This window comes from Cynara cardunculus (assembly GCF_001531365.2).
Source record: "Cynara cardunculus var. scolymus isolate 2C chromosome LG 3, CcrdV1, whole genome shotgun sequence".
Classification (NCBI taxonomy): domain Eukaryota; kingdom Viridiplantae; phylum Streptophyta; class Magnoliopsida; order Asterales; family Asteraceae; genus Cynara; species Cynara cardunculus.
Genome location: NC_037530.1, coordinates 25,358,144 through 25,379,576, shown reverse-complemented (window position 1 = coordinate 25,379,576; position 21,433 = coordinate 25,358,144). Strand labels below are relative to the sequence as shown.

The window sequence follows — 21,433 nt, the reverse complement described above, 5'->3', positions numbered from 1 at the left end:
AATCTGAAGATGCTGCTGAAACGACTAAATCTGGAGGAAGACCTGAGCCCCTATGAACGGACCAGAGGTACGCGATGGACCAGAGGCTGCTGAAACGACTAAGTCTGGAAGAAGACCAGAGGCGATGAGAATGGACCAGAGGCGATGAAATGGTCCAGAGGCGATGAAAATGGTCCAGAGGCGATGAAGTGGTCCAGAGGCGATGAAAATGGACCAGAGGCGATGAAATGGTCCAGAGGCGATGAAAATGGACCAGATGCGATGAAAATGGACCAGAGGCGATGAAATGGTCCAAAGGCGATGAAATGGTCCAAAGGCGATGAAATGGTCAAGAGGCGATGAAAATGGACTAGAGGCGATGAAGTGGTCCAGAGGCGATGAAAATGGATTAGAGGCGATGAAATGGACCAGAGGCGATGAAGTGGTCCAGAGGCGATGCAAATGGACCAGAGGCGATGAAGTGGTCAAGAGGCGATGAAAATGGACCAGAGGCGANGTGGTCCAGAGGCGATGCAAATGGACCAGAGGCGATGAAGTGGTCAAGAGGCGATGAAAATGGACCAGAGGCGATGAAGTGGTCCAGAGGCGATGAAAATGGTCAACCCTTTGAAACACACAGATCTGGGCATAACATTGATTAACTTAAAATATGGGATATTAATTTCTAGAAAAAAACTTCGAAATATTCGTTCTATTTTAGTGATAAAACCACCCAAAACATAATTCCAACTCGGATATAACGGATTTTTACTTACAACCCGAATTATGTAGCAAAAGAATACGGGACATATATATAACCGGAACAAGACTATATATAAGCTATACTTACTACATCTATGAGATACCATAATAAGCTACCATTTACCCAAAAGCAAGATCGTAATCTTCAAGTTCCCCGATAATTTTCGAGTCAAACAACGGGTTCTTCCTTTTTATCCGCCTTCTTCCCTGAGAGAGGTTGCCACTTAAATGGTAAGCCAACGCTTAGTGAGTTAAATAGTTAAGTATTACATATCAATATCGCACATGTATATAAACATACATAATAAACTCTTATCAATAAAAGAGTTCAAAACATGATCCAAATGCAAACCGAGACTTACAAGAAACCGAGTGAACAATTACGTACCGGATGCTAAGATCATAGGATTCCATATTCAAATCACCATAATACACCATACCATTGATGCTCAATACAACAAGGAGACAGGATCAACAACCAAATATATTCAACAACGTTAGAATACCAATAAATATCAAGAACCAAGAGATCAAATCAGTAAACATAATGAGGACAGTGCATCACCCCGTCCTTCACCTCCCGGGATCATGCCAAAGTCCGAGTCAGAATCATACATTACGGGAAACCGCACACTGCCCGCCTTCCTCTACCGGGTATGTGCCAAGGTTCCCTACTCATTGTTCTTCATCCTCTTCGAGCAATGAGTATTCACAGCCACAGAAAGTCTCACCCGTCCAACCCGGGATCTTGACTTCGCCATAAGATTCCGGCATGCCACACGAAGTAGTACCCAGACTATGGCGTACAATTCAAGGAACAAAACAACGAGTCCGGATCCGGAAAGCAAACCGATGTACCGAGATAGTAATATGGAATAGACTCAAGAGACGGAATCAAAGACGAATCAAGATAGTGTGATTCAATTCAAGACCAAAAACATTCATATGATAGTATATAGGTTAAAATCAATATGTAACAATTAAATATATAACTCACCGGGCAACCGTATAATACCGAAAAGCTCCAAAATGAGCTTACAAAGCAAGTCCAAGCCACCACCCTTAGGTGGCTTCCAAAGCATCAAAATATGTCCTAATTACCCCCTAGAGTAAATGTACAAAATCTCATAAGCAACCAATATAAGAAACTCATGATTCACACATATCCTATATGAACACTTTATCTAAATTTCTATCTACAGTTGCGGCATGCAGAACCGTTTTGCCCATTTTAAACTCGAATTCATGCCTTGATCATAAATAAGAAATAAACTAGACTCAAATATCTAACTAAGAAAATTGGCCTCACCTCATTTGGATTTTTCTACGATTTTATACAGTTTTTCAAAATCTGCACATTTTCAATGCATTCTTAAGTCGAAATTCTCATTTTCATACATTTTTCTCAAACCATTTCGATTCCAAACTATTCCAACTTTTGAATCTCAACTTAATATAACATATTTGAAATAAACAACCAAAATCCAACATTTATTTTATCATTTATATTATCTCCCAAATCATTGACTTAATCAAGTCAAAGTTCATATGATGAACTTGCATAAATCTTGATAATCTCTTGAATCTAATGACCATTTCATGTCATAAACACTAAAATGTACTCATTTTATACACTTAAGATCAAACCCATATGAAACCCTAACTTTATCTCAACATGCAATCCATATAACAAGAATGTCAACCAAGAACAAGTGCAAAGAATGGATTATACCTTACTTGATGATCAAATCCTTCAAAGATCTTGTAGTTCTTATTTGATTTGAGTTAAATCAAGCCTATGTGTGTGAAAATCGCACCTCTAGTGTGTGTGTGAGTTCTGGACTCAAATGACAAGAAAAATAGACCAAAAATCCAATTTATAATGCTAAAACTCGAGTTGGGCCGGCTAGGTACCCATTTTGACCATCAACAATTAAATTATTCATAACTTTTCGCTCGGACCTCTGTTTTCTTTGAGGTTTTCGCCTACACGTTCATAAAGAGATAATATATAACATCCAACAACAATATTCCAGAAAAGATCTCCTAAGAAAATCAGTTTTACGTATCTTTTTGACGTAATTTTTTTTCAAATCCTCTAATATACTCCTAAGAATTATAATTCTAAAATTTCAAACCTAGACTCCTACTAAATCATAAGTTCTCTTTAACCCAATAATTAAATATACTAAGCAAATAATTGGACATATTAGAAATTGGATGTTACAGTCAAGCCTTGAGAGGACTTGTCCTTTGCTACAGTGAATAGTACGAAACCCTATTCATGAGCAGACATCCTTTCACAAAGTTGATGGGTAGTAGAGTCAACTAGTCGGTTCCGTACCGTAATATCTTTTAGAAAGGGTATGGGTTTGTCTTTTGTGTGTATAAGGACAAGACAAAAATAATCGTGCTCAACAAGCTTCTTTTGATCGCTGAATGTTGGAATAACCTGAAGGTCTCTTCAGCATTCGCTGAGGCTTGGACAGTCTTCACACATCTCTGATCGACCACACAAATGACCTCAGTGTGATACCCAAACACATATAAGATGCATTGTGATACCACTATGGTATCACCGGAGGACGGAGGTCGGAGGACGGAGAGAGGATAGAGGAGAGAAAATACCTAAAATGTCCTTGCATTGAAATTTTAATTCAAAATTACCAAAATTATAAATTTCATAATTTATCTATTGATTTGTGGTTGAGATTAGACCTCAAGGTTACCACAAAATAATTAGTTCTCATTTGATTAGGCCCCTATATATATTATATGGAAAATCATGTTCACCAAGAAAATGACCCGGTGTCGAGCAGAGCGAATGAAAAAAATTGAGAGATTTCAAGAAATGACATATTTATTCACTCTGGCTGACCAGCGATTACTAGCGATTCCGCTAGGGATGTTTAACGCTACTTTGTCAACTGGCGTTACAAACCGCTAATTATCTTTTGTTGAATATTTGCTAACTCGAAAAAAAATGCAAAATAAAAAAGTCATCTTATTCAAAACTCCAATTATAACTTGTACCTGGTTGTTTAAATCAAACCTCAGCATACCCGACCTACTCTAAGGGTACTTTAAAGATTTTGATATCTCCTCAACTGAAGGTGCACCTACTGTTAAGCACCCTTTTGTTGTGAGTCAATCTAAGATTAATAGGCAATACCATCGTTGCTAACTCTTGGGCTTGATTGCTAGAGTCGAACCTTTAACTCAATGCAGACAAGTCGATCACTTGAAAAAGTTAATGTTAGATCTTAAACACATAGATGAGCGGAATTATAGCTTCAGTGACGCAAGAAGAGTTGAGAAAGTCTTTTATAGTCACACAAAGTTACAAATCTTTGTATGATTTTAACTGAGGTTCACATGTAGGTCGAAGTAGCATTACAAAGAGATTTGAGCACTTGTCTTCCTATTGGTAGAACTATGAGTCTTGGAAATCAACTTAGTAGGATCAACAAGTTGTTAGTTGGAAAAAGTGGTGACTCTGTGGAAACATGTGGCAACTCTATGTGGAAGTACACTTTTGAGAGAAATTTACTTTTATATACATTTTTGTGGCAAATGTCTTTTACCATATCGTTACTATAAATGTGTTAAGAAAAACTTACACCCATACTCTTTTTATTTAAATGATTTGGTTTTACTTAATTATTAAAAGCACTAAACTCGTTCAAAGATATTTTCTTCTTCTAATTGAAATCATTTTATTCTCGACTTAGTACTCGACACTCTGAGTCCGATCCCTATGGATGCGATATTGGTGTTACTACCACTTTATTACTTGTATTGATCACAATACTCATTGTGCACTTGCCCGCCATTGTGGCAACACTATGACCAATTCTTTGAACCTACACGACTTTTGGTCCCATGTATATCTTTGAAATTTGAGTAAGACGAAGTTCTAATTAAAGACGTTTTTAGAGAAATTGTATGTTGAAAGAACGGTAAGACTGAAGATAATAAGAGCTATTTTGGTCTACCAAGATCATCCAATATATATATACAACTTTCTCCACACAACCTCGTACAATATATCAGAATAAAAGTATTGTCTTATTCGCAAGGACGAAAATAAAAATGAATTACAAACTATAAGGGTGAAAACCGGAATTTTAAAACCACAGGGACAAAATCCGAAGTTTTTAACAAACCCCACAGTACGAAAAACGTAATTTACTCTAGATTTAAAGATGATTTAATAATATCGGTGATTCTTACCCTCTCCCCTTGTTGGGAGCTCAGAATCTTGAGAGCAAACGATTAAACCAGTAATAACAACCATGTCCATTTGTTGTAGTAGCTACTCATCTTTCTACAACCACCATTTTCCTTTTTGTTACAACCCTAATTCCTTTTCAATTTCCACTTTACGCACCATTAAACCTATTAGGTTTGCCAAGTGCACGCCTTCTGATGATATCCATGAATTGTTAAAGGTATTCATTCTTATTCCTTAACTCAACCTTCTTCCTTGTTCTTTTCTTTCTCCACTTTTATTGAAGCTTGAATTTCTATAGCGTAATGCAATTTGGGGTAAGTTGTTCGATTGAGTCTTCGCTACTGGGATTATAATTGCTTGCAGAATCATGGTTAAATCTTGCACTTTTGTTCTTGTAGTAATGTGTAATTGGGATTACAAAGTTAGAAAGCATTCCGTTTGTCCTGCAATTGAAGTCTGCTTGTGAATATTGATATTCAAACTTCAAATTGGAACATTAGCATGGATATTTTTAGAATTTTAGTGCCAGTTGCTCCTTTGTAATACCATCTTAGGTAATTTAATGTAGATACCAATTGTTTTCTTGATTCCTTTACAACCAAAACTATTGATTTCATTTTTATTGAAGTGAAATAACTTTGACATCAAGAAGCCAATTACGTAAGTCTTTTATGGGATGGATGGAGTAATCGATTTAATATAACCACAAGTTGAATGTGGAATTTTACTTTTTGTGCATGAAAGTTATCATTTGATCTTTGAGATACATTGGAGGATGATTTGCATCTTAACAGCTTACCTGTAGCATATATCGGGATGCCTGTCTATTATAAGGAAATGACTACTAGCACAGATCCGCGATGGGGCTTGGCACACGATAATCGAAGGAGCATTGGTCTTCATGATTTATTTAATTATTAGATCAAAAGTGATTAAAGACATATGATAAGACAGCTAAAATGTATTGCAACCTCTGTTGAAAAACTTAATATTGGTAAGTTTTTAGGATGATATACAACTCACCCAACGCAAGGTACAAGCATATGTTGCATGGATTGAAAACAAATTGCAGCCACATATTATGGAGTTATCAACTTGCATGAATGATACATGGTGATCGAACGATTCAAACCAATTGAGAGTCACATGCAGCTACAACTCGGCAGCATGCATGCATGGCTACTTGATGCTTCTACTTGCCTCCTCAATTTGCCAACTTGACATGCTTGAGAAAAGGGGGCTGCCGCTCTTTTTTTTTTCTTATATATATGCATGCATGTGGAATCTAAATTCACCCATCTGACCACCAACAAAAGGATTTCTTTCCTTTTAGTTTTTCCTCTTGTCGATTTTTTGTTTTATATACATATATATATATATATAACTTTGTTTTGGGGAAACTTTGGATAGCTGATTCGTTGATCCTAGGATCTCGTAAACACGTTGTAATTGTTCCCAGTTGGTAATATATCAAGCTCTCTCTCTCTCTCTCTCTTTGGTGGACGTACACTATCACACCGATAGTGGAACCACGTTAAATTCTCGTGTTGTTATTTTGTGAACTTGTCATATACGTAGATTCTAACATGTTATTATCTATATTTGCCGTTGTTTATTTCTATAGAGTCATTGTGCAACATCTAGATCATTGTTATCCGCATTTGTTATCGGGTTTGTTTGTGTCCTTGGGCTTCTATTTGTTTTGGGACCTTAGAAATTATTTGCTAGCATTTGAGTTGTGACACATTTCCTAACAACCTGCATATAGAATGTCACCGCAGAACACATGCAAAAGTAAAGAAAAAGGAAAATGGGTGTTCCAAAATTAGAGTATGAACTGTGGTATATATGTAAACAGACTTTTTGCTCCCAACTTAACCAGAAAATGTTGATAGAGAACTTGTGCTAAACTGCTAATACCATGATGGTCGTTTAAATGTAGACTAGACGTGCCTTCTGATGACCAGGGGGAATGATAGGAAAATGAAAGAATATTATTTTTTTCATTTAGAATTTGGTTGCTTTAATATTTTAGTTATACATATGGTGGTTCCCCTCATGGTTTTTGTTCACTTCACATTAATTGTCTTTAAAGATCATATCTTTTCATTCTTCTTGAATTTCTATTTACTATATATGCTTTTCTCCCACTCTATGATGTTCGTGGTTCCTTTTGAAATCGATTGATATCAAATTTGATCTTTTCACTGATCATGTGGCAATGGCGGTAGCCTCTTTCCTTTTCTTCTTTTAATGCTGCAGTATATGGACTGTGTAATTTCTTGACCCAACTTTTAGATATGACCTTTTGTTTTCCAGATCCTTCCACATGATTTGCGCAACAATCTTGTGATGGAATCTAAAAGGGATCAACTGTTGGAGGTATTAATTATTGTTCATTTTGGATATTTTGCAGTTTGTTTTCAATTTTTCATAGTGATTCCAATGTTCTATATATCGTGTAAATAGTGTATAGGAGCACATTGACAGAATTGAAAATTAAGTTCTGCTATCTGACTACCAAATATTGTAAATGATTTCTTACTTATGCGGGTAGGTAATATTGGATCTAGGTCGATTGCCAGTGGCATGCTTCCTCGGTGATTCAGGTCGGAGGTATCTAAGAGACACTGAGGTAAATGTTTCTTGAGCTTAGTTGCCGGATAACGTCGTGCATCTTCATCCTTACTTTTAAGCATATGATAATAAAATCAGGAGTATTTAATGTTTTGAATTCAACTATTCTCGAAGGATGGACCAATGGACACTTGTGCAGTGAATTTCCTTAAGTTAATAGTGATTGATAAACAGATATCAATTGAAGAGCTAGAATATGCCCAAAATGCCCTTGGAGAAATTGGAGGGGATAATAGAGCTGGCATCGCTGGCACCCTGCACCGCATATCTGCAGTCAGAAGTAGAAAAGGTGTTGTAGTTGGCTTAACTTGCCGAGTTGGCAGGGCAGTTAGGGGTCACATTGACATGGTCCGAGATCTGCTTCAGTTCGGAGAAAGTATCCTGTTTATTGGAAGGTAAATAGTCACAACATGCGTTTCATGTTTTTTCAGTTACCATATAGGGAGGAACTTTGAAGTTCTCAAGAGCTAACCAAAAATTAATTTAATATGTAAATGCAAAAACTTCGTCCATAACTTGGGGCGTTTAGCTTGACGGAATGTTTTCGAGAGATTTGGATTTCGTGGAAGGATTTGGAATCTTTGGTGTGTTTGGTTTGTAGGATTTGGAACGGAATTGAAATTTTTATAGATAATTTATAAAAAAATGAAATTAGGTAAATTACATATTATTAATTGATTATTACAAAACAAATGTTTTCAACATATCTTTAAAATATTATTACAAAAGAATCCTATGTAATCCCATGAAATGCCAACTACCCTCATGGGATTTCTCAATCCAATGTTTGTGGGATTTCCTATGGAAATTACAATTTTCCTAAAGATTGCAAGGTTTCCCTTTTTGATGAACTTTGAAGATAGAATTACCATTTTACCCACAATAGTCAAGTATGGATGCTAATTGCTTTTGTTTGACAATCTCTTATTCATCATCAAAGTGTATTTTAGACAAACATCAACAGTCAAAACTAATACGTACATGTTGCAAGTTGCAAATTTTCATGGAAGAAAATCCATATATTACTTAATATTTAAAAAAAATCAGCAACCAAACAACCATTCAAATTGTTTAGCATATATAATGTATCATATATTAAGGTGCAAGTTTTCTTAGTGATGTTTAGCATCAAACAAGGGTGATTGTTTCTGAGACGATCATATTTTTCTACTAAAAGAGTTCCAATGATTCTTCTCCCTGATCTTGAGCCAGTCTTCGTCTTCTATTTTTCATCTTTATCTCCAAGTGTGGCCCCTCATCCATTAATCAATATGCATGATGGACGATTAGTTATTAATTATGTATATTACGGCAGACGTGTAGAACTTAAAAAAAAAAGGGAAAGAAAGGCATACAACCGGAGGCGAAGCTTGCGTACCTGCATGTCATAAGAAGTGGCTAAAAATCAAGTGAGACCCACAAAAAGAAAATGCTAAATGATCATAAGTGTATAGGACATTAGATTTTGGCAGAATTAGACATATGCATGTATATTTCTTATGTACCGTCTTAGTTAGCCTATTACTTTTGAAACTTTACAGGCCTGGTGTAGGGAAGACTACTGTTATGCGAGAGATATCTCGAGTTCTCTCAGATGAGCTACAGAAAAGAGTGGTAGGTGTGGCTTTGAGATTTCTGTTTCTGCGTTTGGTATGTTGGACAGAATGGGGCATGACAGAATAAAAACTTGTCATCCCATGTTTGGCATGACATTAGACTATACACAAATAGGTGGAACAAAAATTAGGGAGAGAGATTGATAAATTACTAAACTATCCATGTCAAATTAAAGCCCCAAAACTTTCATAATTCTTTCACCCAGCCTACCTTATTCTTGCCTGTCCAGTCCTGTCCTACCAAACGCGCCCCACAAAACCTTCTCCAAATACATTTTATTACCTTTCTGACGATATAGATAGGTGGTCGTTGACACCAGCAATGAAATAGGAGGCGGTGGGGATATACCGCACCCAGCAATAGGCAGTGCAAGAAGAATGCAGGTTTCAAAACCCTCTATGCAACACAAAGTCATGATTGAGGCAGTGGAAAATCACATGCCTCAAGTGATTATTGTTGATGAAATTAGCACTTGGGCTGAAGTTAAAGCTTGTAAATCAATAGCCAAGAGAGGAGTCATGCTTATCGGCAGTGCTCATGGTGAGCGGCTGGGAAACATAATAAAGAATCCTGTTCTCTCTGATTTGGTATGTTTCCTTCTGATTTCAGGCCTGCTTCATATTTGAACTTTTGAGCTTGCAGAAATCTTGTCAGCTTTTGAAGCCCCACATCGGCTAGACTTTGACCACTTCTCCTCATTATATGTTAGAACTCCCCTTATCTCCTCAATCGCTCTTGGAGATTTCATGGGGTTCCACATATTTTCACATCCGCCAATGGTGGTCCCATGTTGACTTCTTTAAGGGATGTTATATTTACAGAACCTGGTTTTGCATAAAATCATTTTATTATTTGTGCATCTTTTGGTCTTCTCTCTTTCTCATTATGGAGTTGGTTAACTGCTATCTAGCATTAAGGAATTGGTTATATTGTGTTCTCTCGCAACACTATATGTAGAATTTGTTCTCTTGATACCTATTTGAAATTGTATACAGGCTGGAGGAGTAGAAACTGTTACTTTAGGAGATCATGAAGCTCGAAAGAGAGATGGCAGGAAAAGTATTAGTGAGAGAAGTGGTCCTCCTACCTTCCCCTTTGTGATTGAAATGAGAGATAGACACCATTGGGTCGTACATAAGGTATTTTCTCAACCCTTCTCTCTCTCACTCACTCTCTCTATATATATATATATATATGGGGAAAAATCGAGAACCTAGAGAAAGAATGCAGTTTTCATCCAAACCGTTGATCGAGATGATCCAATGAATGTGGTTCAAGAGGTGGTTATAACCACCTTTTTAAAAAATAAAAATATATCCCCTTCTTTTTAAATCTAAAATTGGCAAAATATAATGAAAATTGGAGCGAAACAAATTACACTAGAAAACGATAATTTTATTATCTTTGATTTGACATCTATTATGATATATTTTTTCATGGTTATTTGGTTCTTTTTTTTAGGTTTCTCGTGATCTCACTCCTATATATATGTATATATAAAGTAAACTACATTTTTCATCCTTGTTGTTTGTCGAAAATTGCTTTTTTCCATCCCCGTGGTTTCGAAACTTCGGTTTTCGTCACTGTGGTTTGCAATTCGTTGTTGTTGTGGTTCCTCTGACTAACTTTGTAATAAAAGTCCATCAAGTCAGGGGCAATTTGGTCTTCTTCCCTTTAATCAAGTTTTCTATTAAAAAAATTAGTAATGGTATTTTATATTATATATTGTTTTATATTTTTCATTTTATATTATTTTAACCAGAAACACCCCATCTCGGGTGAAAGATGGTAACTTCCCTCCCCCATCTCTGGTTAACCGATGTCCCTCTTCTAGATCCTGTCCCCATCGATTCAAACAGAACAGAAAATTAAAGTGAAATTACCAATTTGATTCGAACAACCAACTTGACATCCAAATCGATGAACAAGAGAGAACTCTGTTTTCCAAAGTACAATCTCAGTATCCGGATTCGAACACCCAAATCAATGCTTCACAAACAGAGAACTCAAAAGAACAGAAAATCAAGCTAAGGGGCCGTTTACCAAACGCTTACCCGGTATGCACTTACTACATGTGACATCACCCTCACGTACCTTACCGTGTAACATTTTTGGCCATCAAAATGGATTGTTGGTAAGTGTCTAAAACCCAATAAGCGCTTACTAGGTAAGAGTCTTCTCCCTCATATACTGATACAACCTTTTTCGAGATGGTTAGTCTCCGTAGAAATTGAGCAAAGGGAAGGAACGTTTTGGGGCCAAATTTCTTTCCATTGATTAATCAAAACAAAGCTTTAAATAAAAGGAACAAGAACTGGGCTTGAGGAAACCATTATCACCACTATCTCACTAAGCACTACCTAGCTAAGTTTTAGGATATAGGAAAACAATTACTGCTGTCTAGTTCAATTACAAACTGGAACTCCTTACCCAAGGCAGGGCCTTAATCTTGGTATCAGGTCAGCTGAATAATATTTCTCTTAGGCCTGGTTATCGACCCAGTGGTCTTGGATTAAACATCCGGTATTTGTGGCTTTATGCTGGCCTAAACGAGACTCAGTTCAGCCTCTCTTTCCGTATGAGCACTCCCTGATGGAACCGCAGCCTTGTCCACAAGGCTAGAAGTCGGAGCCGGCAAACTACCGGATAGAAGATCACTGTCTTTCCAGGTAGCTTTGGCCAGATCACACCCCTCCTAATGGACTAAAAACTGAGCAATCGGACGCCCCTAATGGTGAATAACTCACTCGTCCAAAACCGACATCGGCCGAATAATAGGACGCCCTTTATTGCAGTGAAGTGAGGTGGTAAGGTGATGAATGCGCATACTTGGTTAGGCGGTCCACTATAACCCAAATGGCTGTTTTGCCATTCGAAGTCAGAAGGCTCATGTTGAAATCCATGGATAGGTCGTCCTACACCTGACCAGGCATTGGCAAAGGCTGTTACAACCCATAAGGCTTGTGAGTTGGGTATTTGACCTGTTGACAGACATACTGAGCAGGAACGAATGAACTATGGCACATCGTGGCACATAGTTGTCCAATAAAACAAAGCAGACAACCTTCTAAAGGTGGCGTGGATACCGGAATGGCCCTCAGTGGGAGTAGAGTGATGCTCATTGATAAGGGGTCATTGGAACTCAGGCTGTAGGGGAATCATAATCGGACTGCAAAAGTACACGAGGCCATCAACTACTCGGTGATTAGGAAACGCGGTTGGGTCGTACAGAATCTGCTGTTGAAAGGCTGATCCCTTGGCTCAGTGTGGAAATATTGACATACCTCGACTAACCATGGAAAAATGGGTTGTGAAATAGCCATCAAAACTGCCTTCCTCTCCGGCTAAGTGCATCGCAACACGGTTTTCGTGTCCGGGCTTATAGAAGATCTCATAATCGTAACCGAAAAGTTTAGATGCCCACTTTTGTTGCTCGGGGGATCTGAATGACCTGCATAAGAAATGATGCAAACTTTTTTGGTTAGTAATGATGCGAAACGGTTGGCCAAGTAGGTATTACCGCCATTTCTTGATGGCTTCCATTATTGCATAGAGCTCACGAATGAATGTGGAAGCAACCTGCATGCAAGAACTCAGTTTCTTGCTAAAAAAATGCCACCGGGTGATCTGATTGAGAGAGGAGCGCATCGATGCCCGTGGCGGATGCATCCATGATAACGTCAAACCCTTGGGAAAAATCTGGAAGTGCAAGTATTGGTAGGGAAACCATGGCCTGTTTAAGCTGTTCAAAGGCCGTGGTGGCTCTAGGTTCCACTGAAACCGATTGGCTTGCAATAAATCAGTAAGGGGAGCGGCAATGGAAGCATAATTTTGCATGAAGCGTCAGTAGTACTCGGTAAGCCCAAGGAAACCAAGAAGACCCGTAACCGTTGTGGGTTGAGGCCACTCTAGAAAATGCTGAGATTTTTCACCGTCGACGGCCACACTGGCGGTTGAGATGATGTAACCCAAATGATGAACTCGATTGACCCCAAAGACGCATTTGGAGCGTTTTGTGGAGTACCGGTTGACTGCGTGGGTGTCAAAGACATGGGTGAGATGGCCGACGTGATCATCATGGGACCCGCTATAAATCAAATTGTCGTCAAAAAAGACCAATACAAAGCGATGTAGGCAATAGCGAAAGAGATCATTCATTGCGGCTTGAAATGTTGCCAGCGCGTTGGTCAAGCCGAAAGGCATAACCAAAAATTCATAATGACTGTCAATGGTTCAAAAAGTCGTTTTAGGGGTGTCCTCAGTGGTGACACGGATTTTATGATATCCGGCGTGGAGATCAAGTTTTGAGAAAAAACGAGCCCCGTGTAGCTGGTCGATAGTACCGATCGGGAAGAGATCGCGGATTGTAATGGCGTTTAAGCCGCGAAAGTCGGCGCAAAAACGCAAGACCCGTCTTTTTTTCGGATGAGTTATACCGGTGAGGAAAGGACTAGTACTAGGTTTAATGAGCCTGTCCCAGAGCATCAGATAAGCTCGGTCATTAACGATTTTTGGTAGTGAGGGTAACAATATGACCGCACATTAACAGGGTCAGAACCATGTTTCAAGGGTATATGATGGTCGTGAGGACGAGCCAGGGGTAAGGAAGAGGAAGGCGGCTCGAAGATGGAGGCGTATTTCTCCAACACTTGTTGAACGGTAGAAGATTGTGGGGTTGATGGCGAAGGGATTACGGAGTTGGTGAGGGGGAAATAGAAAAGAGATCAAACATCGATGATGCAGTGTCCTTTTGTAACATAGAAGAGAGGGTGCTCGAGTTGGTGGGGGTGGCTAAGGGTTCAGCAATGAGGCAAACCGGGATATTGTTGTGATGAAAAACGAAAGCTGCGGAACGGAGAAATCAACAACAATTGGGTCTAACAAGCGGAGCCAATCCATACCCAAGACGAGGTACCCTCAATAGGTAGGACGAAAAAGGAGAGACGAAACTCTATGTTGGCGAAGCGTATTCGAACATCGGAACAATTGTCAGTGCAGTGAATGAAGTTCCCATTACCCATCATGATGGGAAAGGAAGGAGTGTCAATCGAAGGTGAAGAGATGATGCAATGCGAACTTGAACGATGTTATGGATACTACCCTAGTCGATCAAAATGGAAACATGGGTCGATCAATGTAACCATGAGTACGAAGGGATTTGGGGGAAGAAAATCCCATGTAAGCGATAACGGACAAAGCTAAATATTCAGGCTCGAGGGGGGGGCGGTAGTGGTTGAGAAGGGTCGTTGTCCATGGAGGCTGGATCATGGTGCAATTGGAAGCTTGTGAGACAGAATTGAGGGGGTCAGGAACATCCAACACAATAGTGTCGGCTGTGGAGTTCAAGAGGAGAAATTGCGGGAATTACAACGATGATTTGGGTGGTACTTGTCGTTGCAACAAAAACAAAGGCCGACCGAGCACCGTTTTTGCATTTCGTCGGGAGTGAGTCGTTTGATTGGCAGGGGGAGAGAGGTTGACGGGAAGGGCCAGATAGCAATGCGGGTTCGATTGGGACAAACTGGAAGAGTGAGTGTCGGGGTTGGGCAAGAGGTGGGTCGTGGTCTCGGGGTAAGAATGGGATTGGCTAGCGAGGACTTTATCTTCGATAAGCTTTGCCAGACCGATGGCTTGGTTCAACGAACGAGGGTTGTGTAGGGATAATTCGACTTCAATATCCCGACGGAGCCCACAAATAGTTCAATGAGACATCGATAGAAAGACCAATGAGACAATTACTCAAGCACTCAAATTCTTGAAGATCTTTATAAACGATCTCCTACAGCTAGAGCTGCCTTGAAAAGCTGTATTTTGGAATTTAAAAAGAATGTTGGATGGTCTTTGCCCACGAGGTTTGTATAAGCTCCATTTCCTTTGGGAATTGTGTCTCATCCTTATCCACTGCTCCCCTATATAAAGAGGCCTTGGGTTCATTTGAAGATCATCCTTTTGAAGCACCACTAGTTGAAGTCTCTCTTCTCTTCTTCTCTTAAGTTAAGTTTAGCATTTAATTTTCTTGTATTAAGGTTGTAATTGTAATCTGTTGCCCACAGTCTCACCACACCACTGTGGCAACAGTCTTCAGTTCTATTTTAATGAAAGTTACATTTCAGTTTTATATCTTGTCTTATATTATGTTTCCTATGTTTATTATGAGCTAATTACTTATATGAGTGTGGGTGATTTTATGCAATAATTGGGTGTTTTTATTCTTTACCACTTCGTAAACTTGGTCACTTAAGACGGGACTAAAACTCAACGCGGATAAGCCGATCACTTTTAAGTGTTAATATTAGATCTTTGACCCAGAGAGGGTGGATCTGAAATACGGCTTAAGTGATGCACAAAGAACTTGAGAAAGTCTTTGATAATTATGTAGAGATACGTATTTTGTATGTGTTTAGCTAAGGATTAAGCATTGGAGATTAATATTACAAAGAGATTTGAGTATGATTTTTATTTCTTTTTCTGTTTGGCTAAATCAACGAGTTTCGAAGTGGTGAGAGTGGGAATTTTGTGGGGACTGTTTATAAATCTTCACTTTCGAGATATTGGAGTTTTTATAAACATCTCATAAGTTTCTGATTATTATATTGTTGATTTTATCTTAAGGAATACTTACACCCATGCCCATCTTTTATCTTATAAGTTTATTTCGCTAATTTCGTCTTTTAAAGCTTTTTATAAACAAAATCCAACTTTTAATCACAAACCGAAACATGCTCAAGAAGTTCATGAAATTCTCCGATTCTCAGTAGTTCAATCCCTGTAGAAACGATCTCGATATTTTACCATTTTATTACTTGCAAGCGATCATAGTGCCAGCGTGCACTTGCACTGCTACTGTGCGGACTTTGTGCCTTGTTCGAGATGAAGACATTGGCATCGAAACATTTGAGTGTTTCGATTTAGAGCCTTTTTCGTTAGTGATCACATGATTGAGATCCTTAGATGTTGAAGAACCCATTGTAGTATCGAATTAACACACACACACCTTATAAGAACAAGAATGTAATTTAGGGAAGAATAGCAACTTGTATATATTGAAGACTACTACTTACAAGAAAGCAACCGATCAATATTTATGCATGATGAATCGGTGCAAAGATAAACATTACGTGGGTTGGCATGGAGTGCCATAACCGACTCCTATAACTTCCCAAGAAAACTAACTGCATGCATACATATGAGGTGTCCCATGACCCTCTTTATTTAACATTATTAAATAGTAAATAAAACCTATAATTAATCCCAAGTTTTGACATGTAATTTTTCCAACAATCTCCCTCCTAAATGTCAAAACGTCTTCAAGCAGCTTCAATATTGAATCTTCACAGTATGACCACAAAATCCTCACCCTTCAGCTAAATCATCGCTCGGGTCCTTGTCTCCCTCCGAATAGTAGTCATTAATGCTCGGGTCTTCGTCTTCTGCTTGCACACTTTCTGATACCTTGCTGTCTTTGAGTTGAACTGATGTCTTAGTGGCGTTCCGGTCTTCCTGACCATTCCCTCTGGTGCATCTACCATCCGAGGTACCTACACGATCGTCAACCTGACAACCCTTTGTGTCTTGAGTCCTGTCGGGGCCGTCGGGAACACTCCCGTACTTCTGACTCTCAATACTCGTGTACTTTCCGTACCCTTTCTGAGAAAAAACAAAGTATTCGTGTGGGTGCAGAAGATAATCTATAAACAATCTGTTGAATGCCTCACCATAACATTCTGGAAAACCTAAACTCTCTGCGATCTCGTTCCAAAGTCCATTCACGGTGATGATTTCGTGTCCTCCATGACCTATGATCGATTTGTAAAGATCGAATAGACACACTTCCAGTCCCGATACCTTTGGTGGCACAATGATTTCTTCATTGTCCTTGATCTTAAAAAACCATACGAGTGCTTCGTTAAATTTCCTTTCGAAAAATTGCTTATTTGCATAAGCAATTCGGTCACACTTGACCAAAATCATAAAAGTGGTAAAGTCGTCGAGAGTTTTAATATGTACAGGCACAAAACTCCCACGAATCTCGATTTTTTCTTCCTCAATCATTGGCTTCTTCCCTTTGTCACATATCTTCAAATTCGTACTCACGAATTCCTTCTTTTCTCTCGTTTCTTTCTTAGAACCGTCACACATGTGAGTGATTTTGCACTTCAAATCACTCACTTCCACTTTGAAACCTTGGAGTATAAGTTGCTTCATACTCAGAACGTTGATATTAACTACTGGTACGAATGATACGTAAGTTATGACATACGTTCTTTCGTTCGTATTCAAACTTATTTCACCGATACCATGCACATATATAGGATCGAAGTGACGTTCTTCATCATTGATGAAGAGACACTCCTTAAAATTATCGAACATCTCCTTTGTAGGAGACATGTGCTTCAAGATTTTAGTATTTACGTACCAAATCGTGTTCCAAGATCCCGTATCCGTACCTACAACCAAGTAATCTCCATTTACGACGATTCTTTCGGTGTGCGTCTATTGATAAGGCAGCAACGGACCAAAAATTCGAGAACTTCGAATTTTGCTGCTTGTTCCGGTTTCTACCGTTTGTAGTATCGATCTTTTCTGCATCGAGCGGCGATCTTCCTCGGGCAGTCCCAGGCAAAGTGCCCCTTCAACATGCATCGATAGCATGTTGGTTTCTTTGGCCTTGTCTCGCTCCTTTCACAGCTGTTGATCGGATTGTTGGTAACTTCGCGGTTTTCTCGTTTTCATTGAATCGTGCATGATTGTTGAAGAATCCTCATCGACTTCCTCCTTGTTTGTTCTTGCTTCCGTTTTTGATCCTGCCGTTGATTTTGATCCAACCGTCGGCTCTGATACCATGTTCGAGATGAAGACATTGGCATTGAAACATTTGAGTGTTTCGATTTAGAACCTTTTTTGTTAGTGATCACATGATTGAGATCCTTAGATGTTGAAGAACCCATTGTAGTATCGAATTAACACACACACACACCCCTTATAAGAACAAGAATGTAATTTAGGGAAGAATGGCAACTTGTATATATTGAAGACTACTACTTACAACAAAGCAACCGATCAATATTTATGCATGATGAATCGGTGCAAAGATAAACATTACGTCGGTTGGCATGGAGTGCCATAATCGACTCCTATAACTTCCCCAAGAAAACTAACTGCATGCATACATATGAGGTGTCCCATGACCCTCTTTATTTAACATAATTAAATAGTAAATAAAACCTATAATTAATCCTAAGTTTTGACATTTAATTTTTCCAACATGCCCACTTTGTGAGCATGAACGATTCTAAGACCAGGAGGCATGATGACAATGAAAGCACCAAATGGTACAGCCTTGTTCGAGATGAGATGGTTAGTCTCCGAAGAAATTGAGCAGAAGGAAGGAATTTTTGCACTACTTAGCTAACTTGTAGGATATAGGAAAACAACTACTGCTGACTAGTTCAATTGCAATTTGCAAACTGGAACTCCTTACCCAAGGCAGGGCCTTAATCTCGGTAACCGGCCGGCCGGATAATATTTCTATTAGGCCTGGTTATTGGCCCAGTGTCCTGGATTCAGCATCCAGTAAGCATGGCTTTGTGCTGGCCCAAACGGGACTCAGTTCAGTCTCCCTTTCTGTAGTGTAAGACTCAGTCCTTGCTATGCTTCTTACCGGGTAAGAGTCTCGGTCCTTTCCATTCTCAACAGGTAAGGGCTTACCCGGTAAGTGTTTGGTAAATGGCCCCTAAATCACTCCATTTTCTCAACTTATACCTTGTATTTTCTATCAACACCGAATAATCAAGTTGAGCACAACACTGAAACTAAAACTCAAGTCAGAATATGTATATCTATGTGTGTATCTGCAGTGCAGAGAAAGATTCTCAGGTCAAAAAATCTATAGAATAATGATTTAAGTAATCAGAACTTGCTGGGGTAGGAGAATGATAACTGTTGCATCTCTAGCGTATTTTTTTGTTCTTGGTCTCTGCATCTATTCTGGTTCTTGGTTCTCATTTGGTTCCAGTGAGATCCTCTTTTATTCTGCGGTTGTCGTCGTGCTGCTCTCATGCATCCTACATCATCATCTCTGACCGATAGATCTAGCGGTCTTCTTGTCAGATGTAGAAAATGTCGTCTCTCCTTTGACACCACAACGGCTGCTCCTGATCCTAGAGTGACCGTTGAAGAAGATGGGGAGGGGCATCGGAGAAGAAGGTGATGAAGGCCACGAACACACACACACACACATCTATATATATAATGATATATGATAAATACAATATAGTATTTATTATAATTTTAATATTTTAATAGAAAATTAGATGAATGTATCTTGATTTAACGAAATTCTTTTACCAGAGTTAGTCAGGGGTGAGAACAAAAACGAATAGCAAACCACAATGACGATAACCGTAATTTCGAAACCAGAAGGACAAATTTAGCAATTTTCAACGAACCACAGGGACGAAAAACACAGTTTACTCGTATATATCTGGGAAAGTTCATTTCGCATCCATAAATATATTAAGAACCAAATATTCATTATGAATGAATATTCATGATATTTACGGTTCTCAAATAAACCTGCCCTATACACACACACACACAGAGGGTAAGATCAAACGAGAACAAGGTCAAACATAAGAAAACAAGAAAACGGCTAAACCACATGTGATCTGCGCTGAAATCATATGCAATTACGTAACTTGGTAAATGCAAGGGTGTGCATGTGTTTTAGTGTAAAATCAAATGTGGTTTGAAACCGATTCTATATATATATATATATATATATATATATAGTAAGTATTTATTTGATAAATGGCTTGGAAGACCTAGTTTATTATTTACCGAACAAGTATCATAGGATCCTTGTAAAGAAAATATGATTTCTTAAGAGTTGAGAGTGATGAGAAGCATCATAGAATTCGTACGTCATTTGATTTTGAAGACCATTTGGAAAAGTATGTCCACGCCGAATATGAGTTTCGTAACTTGCTACCTTTCTACCTAACGTTTGTTTTGCTTACGGATATTTAAGTATATAACCTTAAATGAGACGTTAATTAGCACTCCAATTAGTTTTTTGGATGAAAAAAATATTACAACACATGCACATCTTCTGAAACCTTGGCTTCTGTTATATGATGTTTTTACATGTACAAATATGTATATGCCTATTATAAATGCTCACATTCATAGCCTTGTGGATGTTAACCAAATAGATAAGATCTGCTTTGAAACCAATTATAGAGAGAGGAGATAGTTGAAGTAAAAGCAAAGGACCGTGTGAGATGAAGGGTTAATGTGAGAAACGTAAGAACGGATCTGGACCCTTGATCACCTTTAATCTCAAATCCACTCATGAATCGTGCTTGATATGGGGGGTTGATCTGGTGCATCTCATCCTAATATGCATTCAAGGGTGGAGATCCCTCCTTACGATTCTCACTTTTAACTCACCTTCTCACTGGACTGAAGAAAATTTGTTAACCTTTGTTTATTTCTTCAGACGGAAAGAAGCATGGATGCATTGCTTCGTGGGGAAAGGCCTCGGGTGGAGGTAACTGATTGCAGTTCAATTTTTGTGGAATACAAATCACTTGTCCCCGATCAACCTCTCATATCTATCAAAAAGAAATAAATGGAGTTTGGAGACGGATGATTTATATTCATATGTTTTTGTATGATGATAGCAATTTGCAACGGATCGTGGTTTTTGCAGGTTCGGAAGAGGGACAAACAAATGAAAGTTGTCATAGAAAAATGGAAACTAGAGGATTAAGAGTCAACTCCTCGGCTTCAGTTTATGCCTTTACCCATGTCTTTGTCAGGGGCATGGTTTTTTCAGTTATAATTCTAATGTAATATCCCAATATAAATGACTATATTTCTATTTCTATTTCTATTTCAGTTTGTAGTTTGTCTTAAAAATTAATTAATGTTTCTGAATTATTGAAACATGATTGCTTTCATTAGTTCATTGTATTATAAGAAATGGTTTTTTAATACCATCTCCAACCTTTAACATTAGAAAGTATCATATTTAACAGTACTCTGAAAGGACGTTAAATTTGTGGATCCATAATAAAATAACATATTTTATTTATTAATAACAATAGTTATAATTTGTAATTACATATTATAACAATAAATATTAAGGAATTAATTTATTTAATAAAAACGATAAATTTTTAGTTAATAAATTTTATATTA

General features: G+C 38.3%; 1 protein-coding gene across 2 annotated transcripts; it reads left to right on the top strand.

Annotated features, from left to right (window-relative positions):
* The first annotated feature begins 4,987 nt into the window (after positions 1-4,987).
* LOC112510077 (uncharacterized protein ycf45) lies at positions 4,988-21,227 on the top strand. 2 transcript variants are annotated; one of them, XM_025115360.1, is made up of 9 exons: positions 4,988-5,192; positions 7,295-7,357; positions 7,533-7,610; positions 7,787-8,007; positions 9,154-9,226; positions 9,532-9,816; positions 10,225-10,368; positions 20,730-20,780; positions 20,943-21,227. In XM_025115360.1, the coding sequence occupies exons 1-9, from the start codon at positions 5,037-5,039 to the stop codon at positions 21,000-21,002; spliced, it is 1,131 nt and encodes a 376-aa protein (XP_024971128.1). In that variant the 5' UTR covers positions 4,988-5,036; the 3' UTR covers positions 21,003-21,227. The 2 variants fall into 2 exon arrangements, with proteins under 2 accessions (XP_024971128.1, XP_024971129.1); XM_025115361.1 differs by having other exon boundaries at positions 5,150-5,192; positions 7,274-7,357.
* Positions 21,228-21,433: the final 206 nt, after the last annotated feature.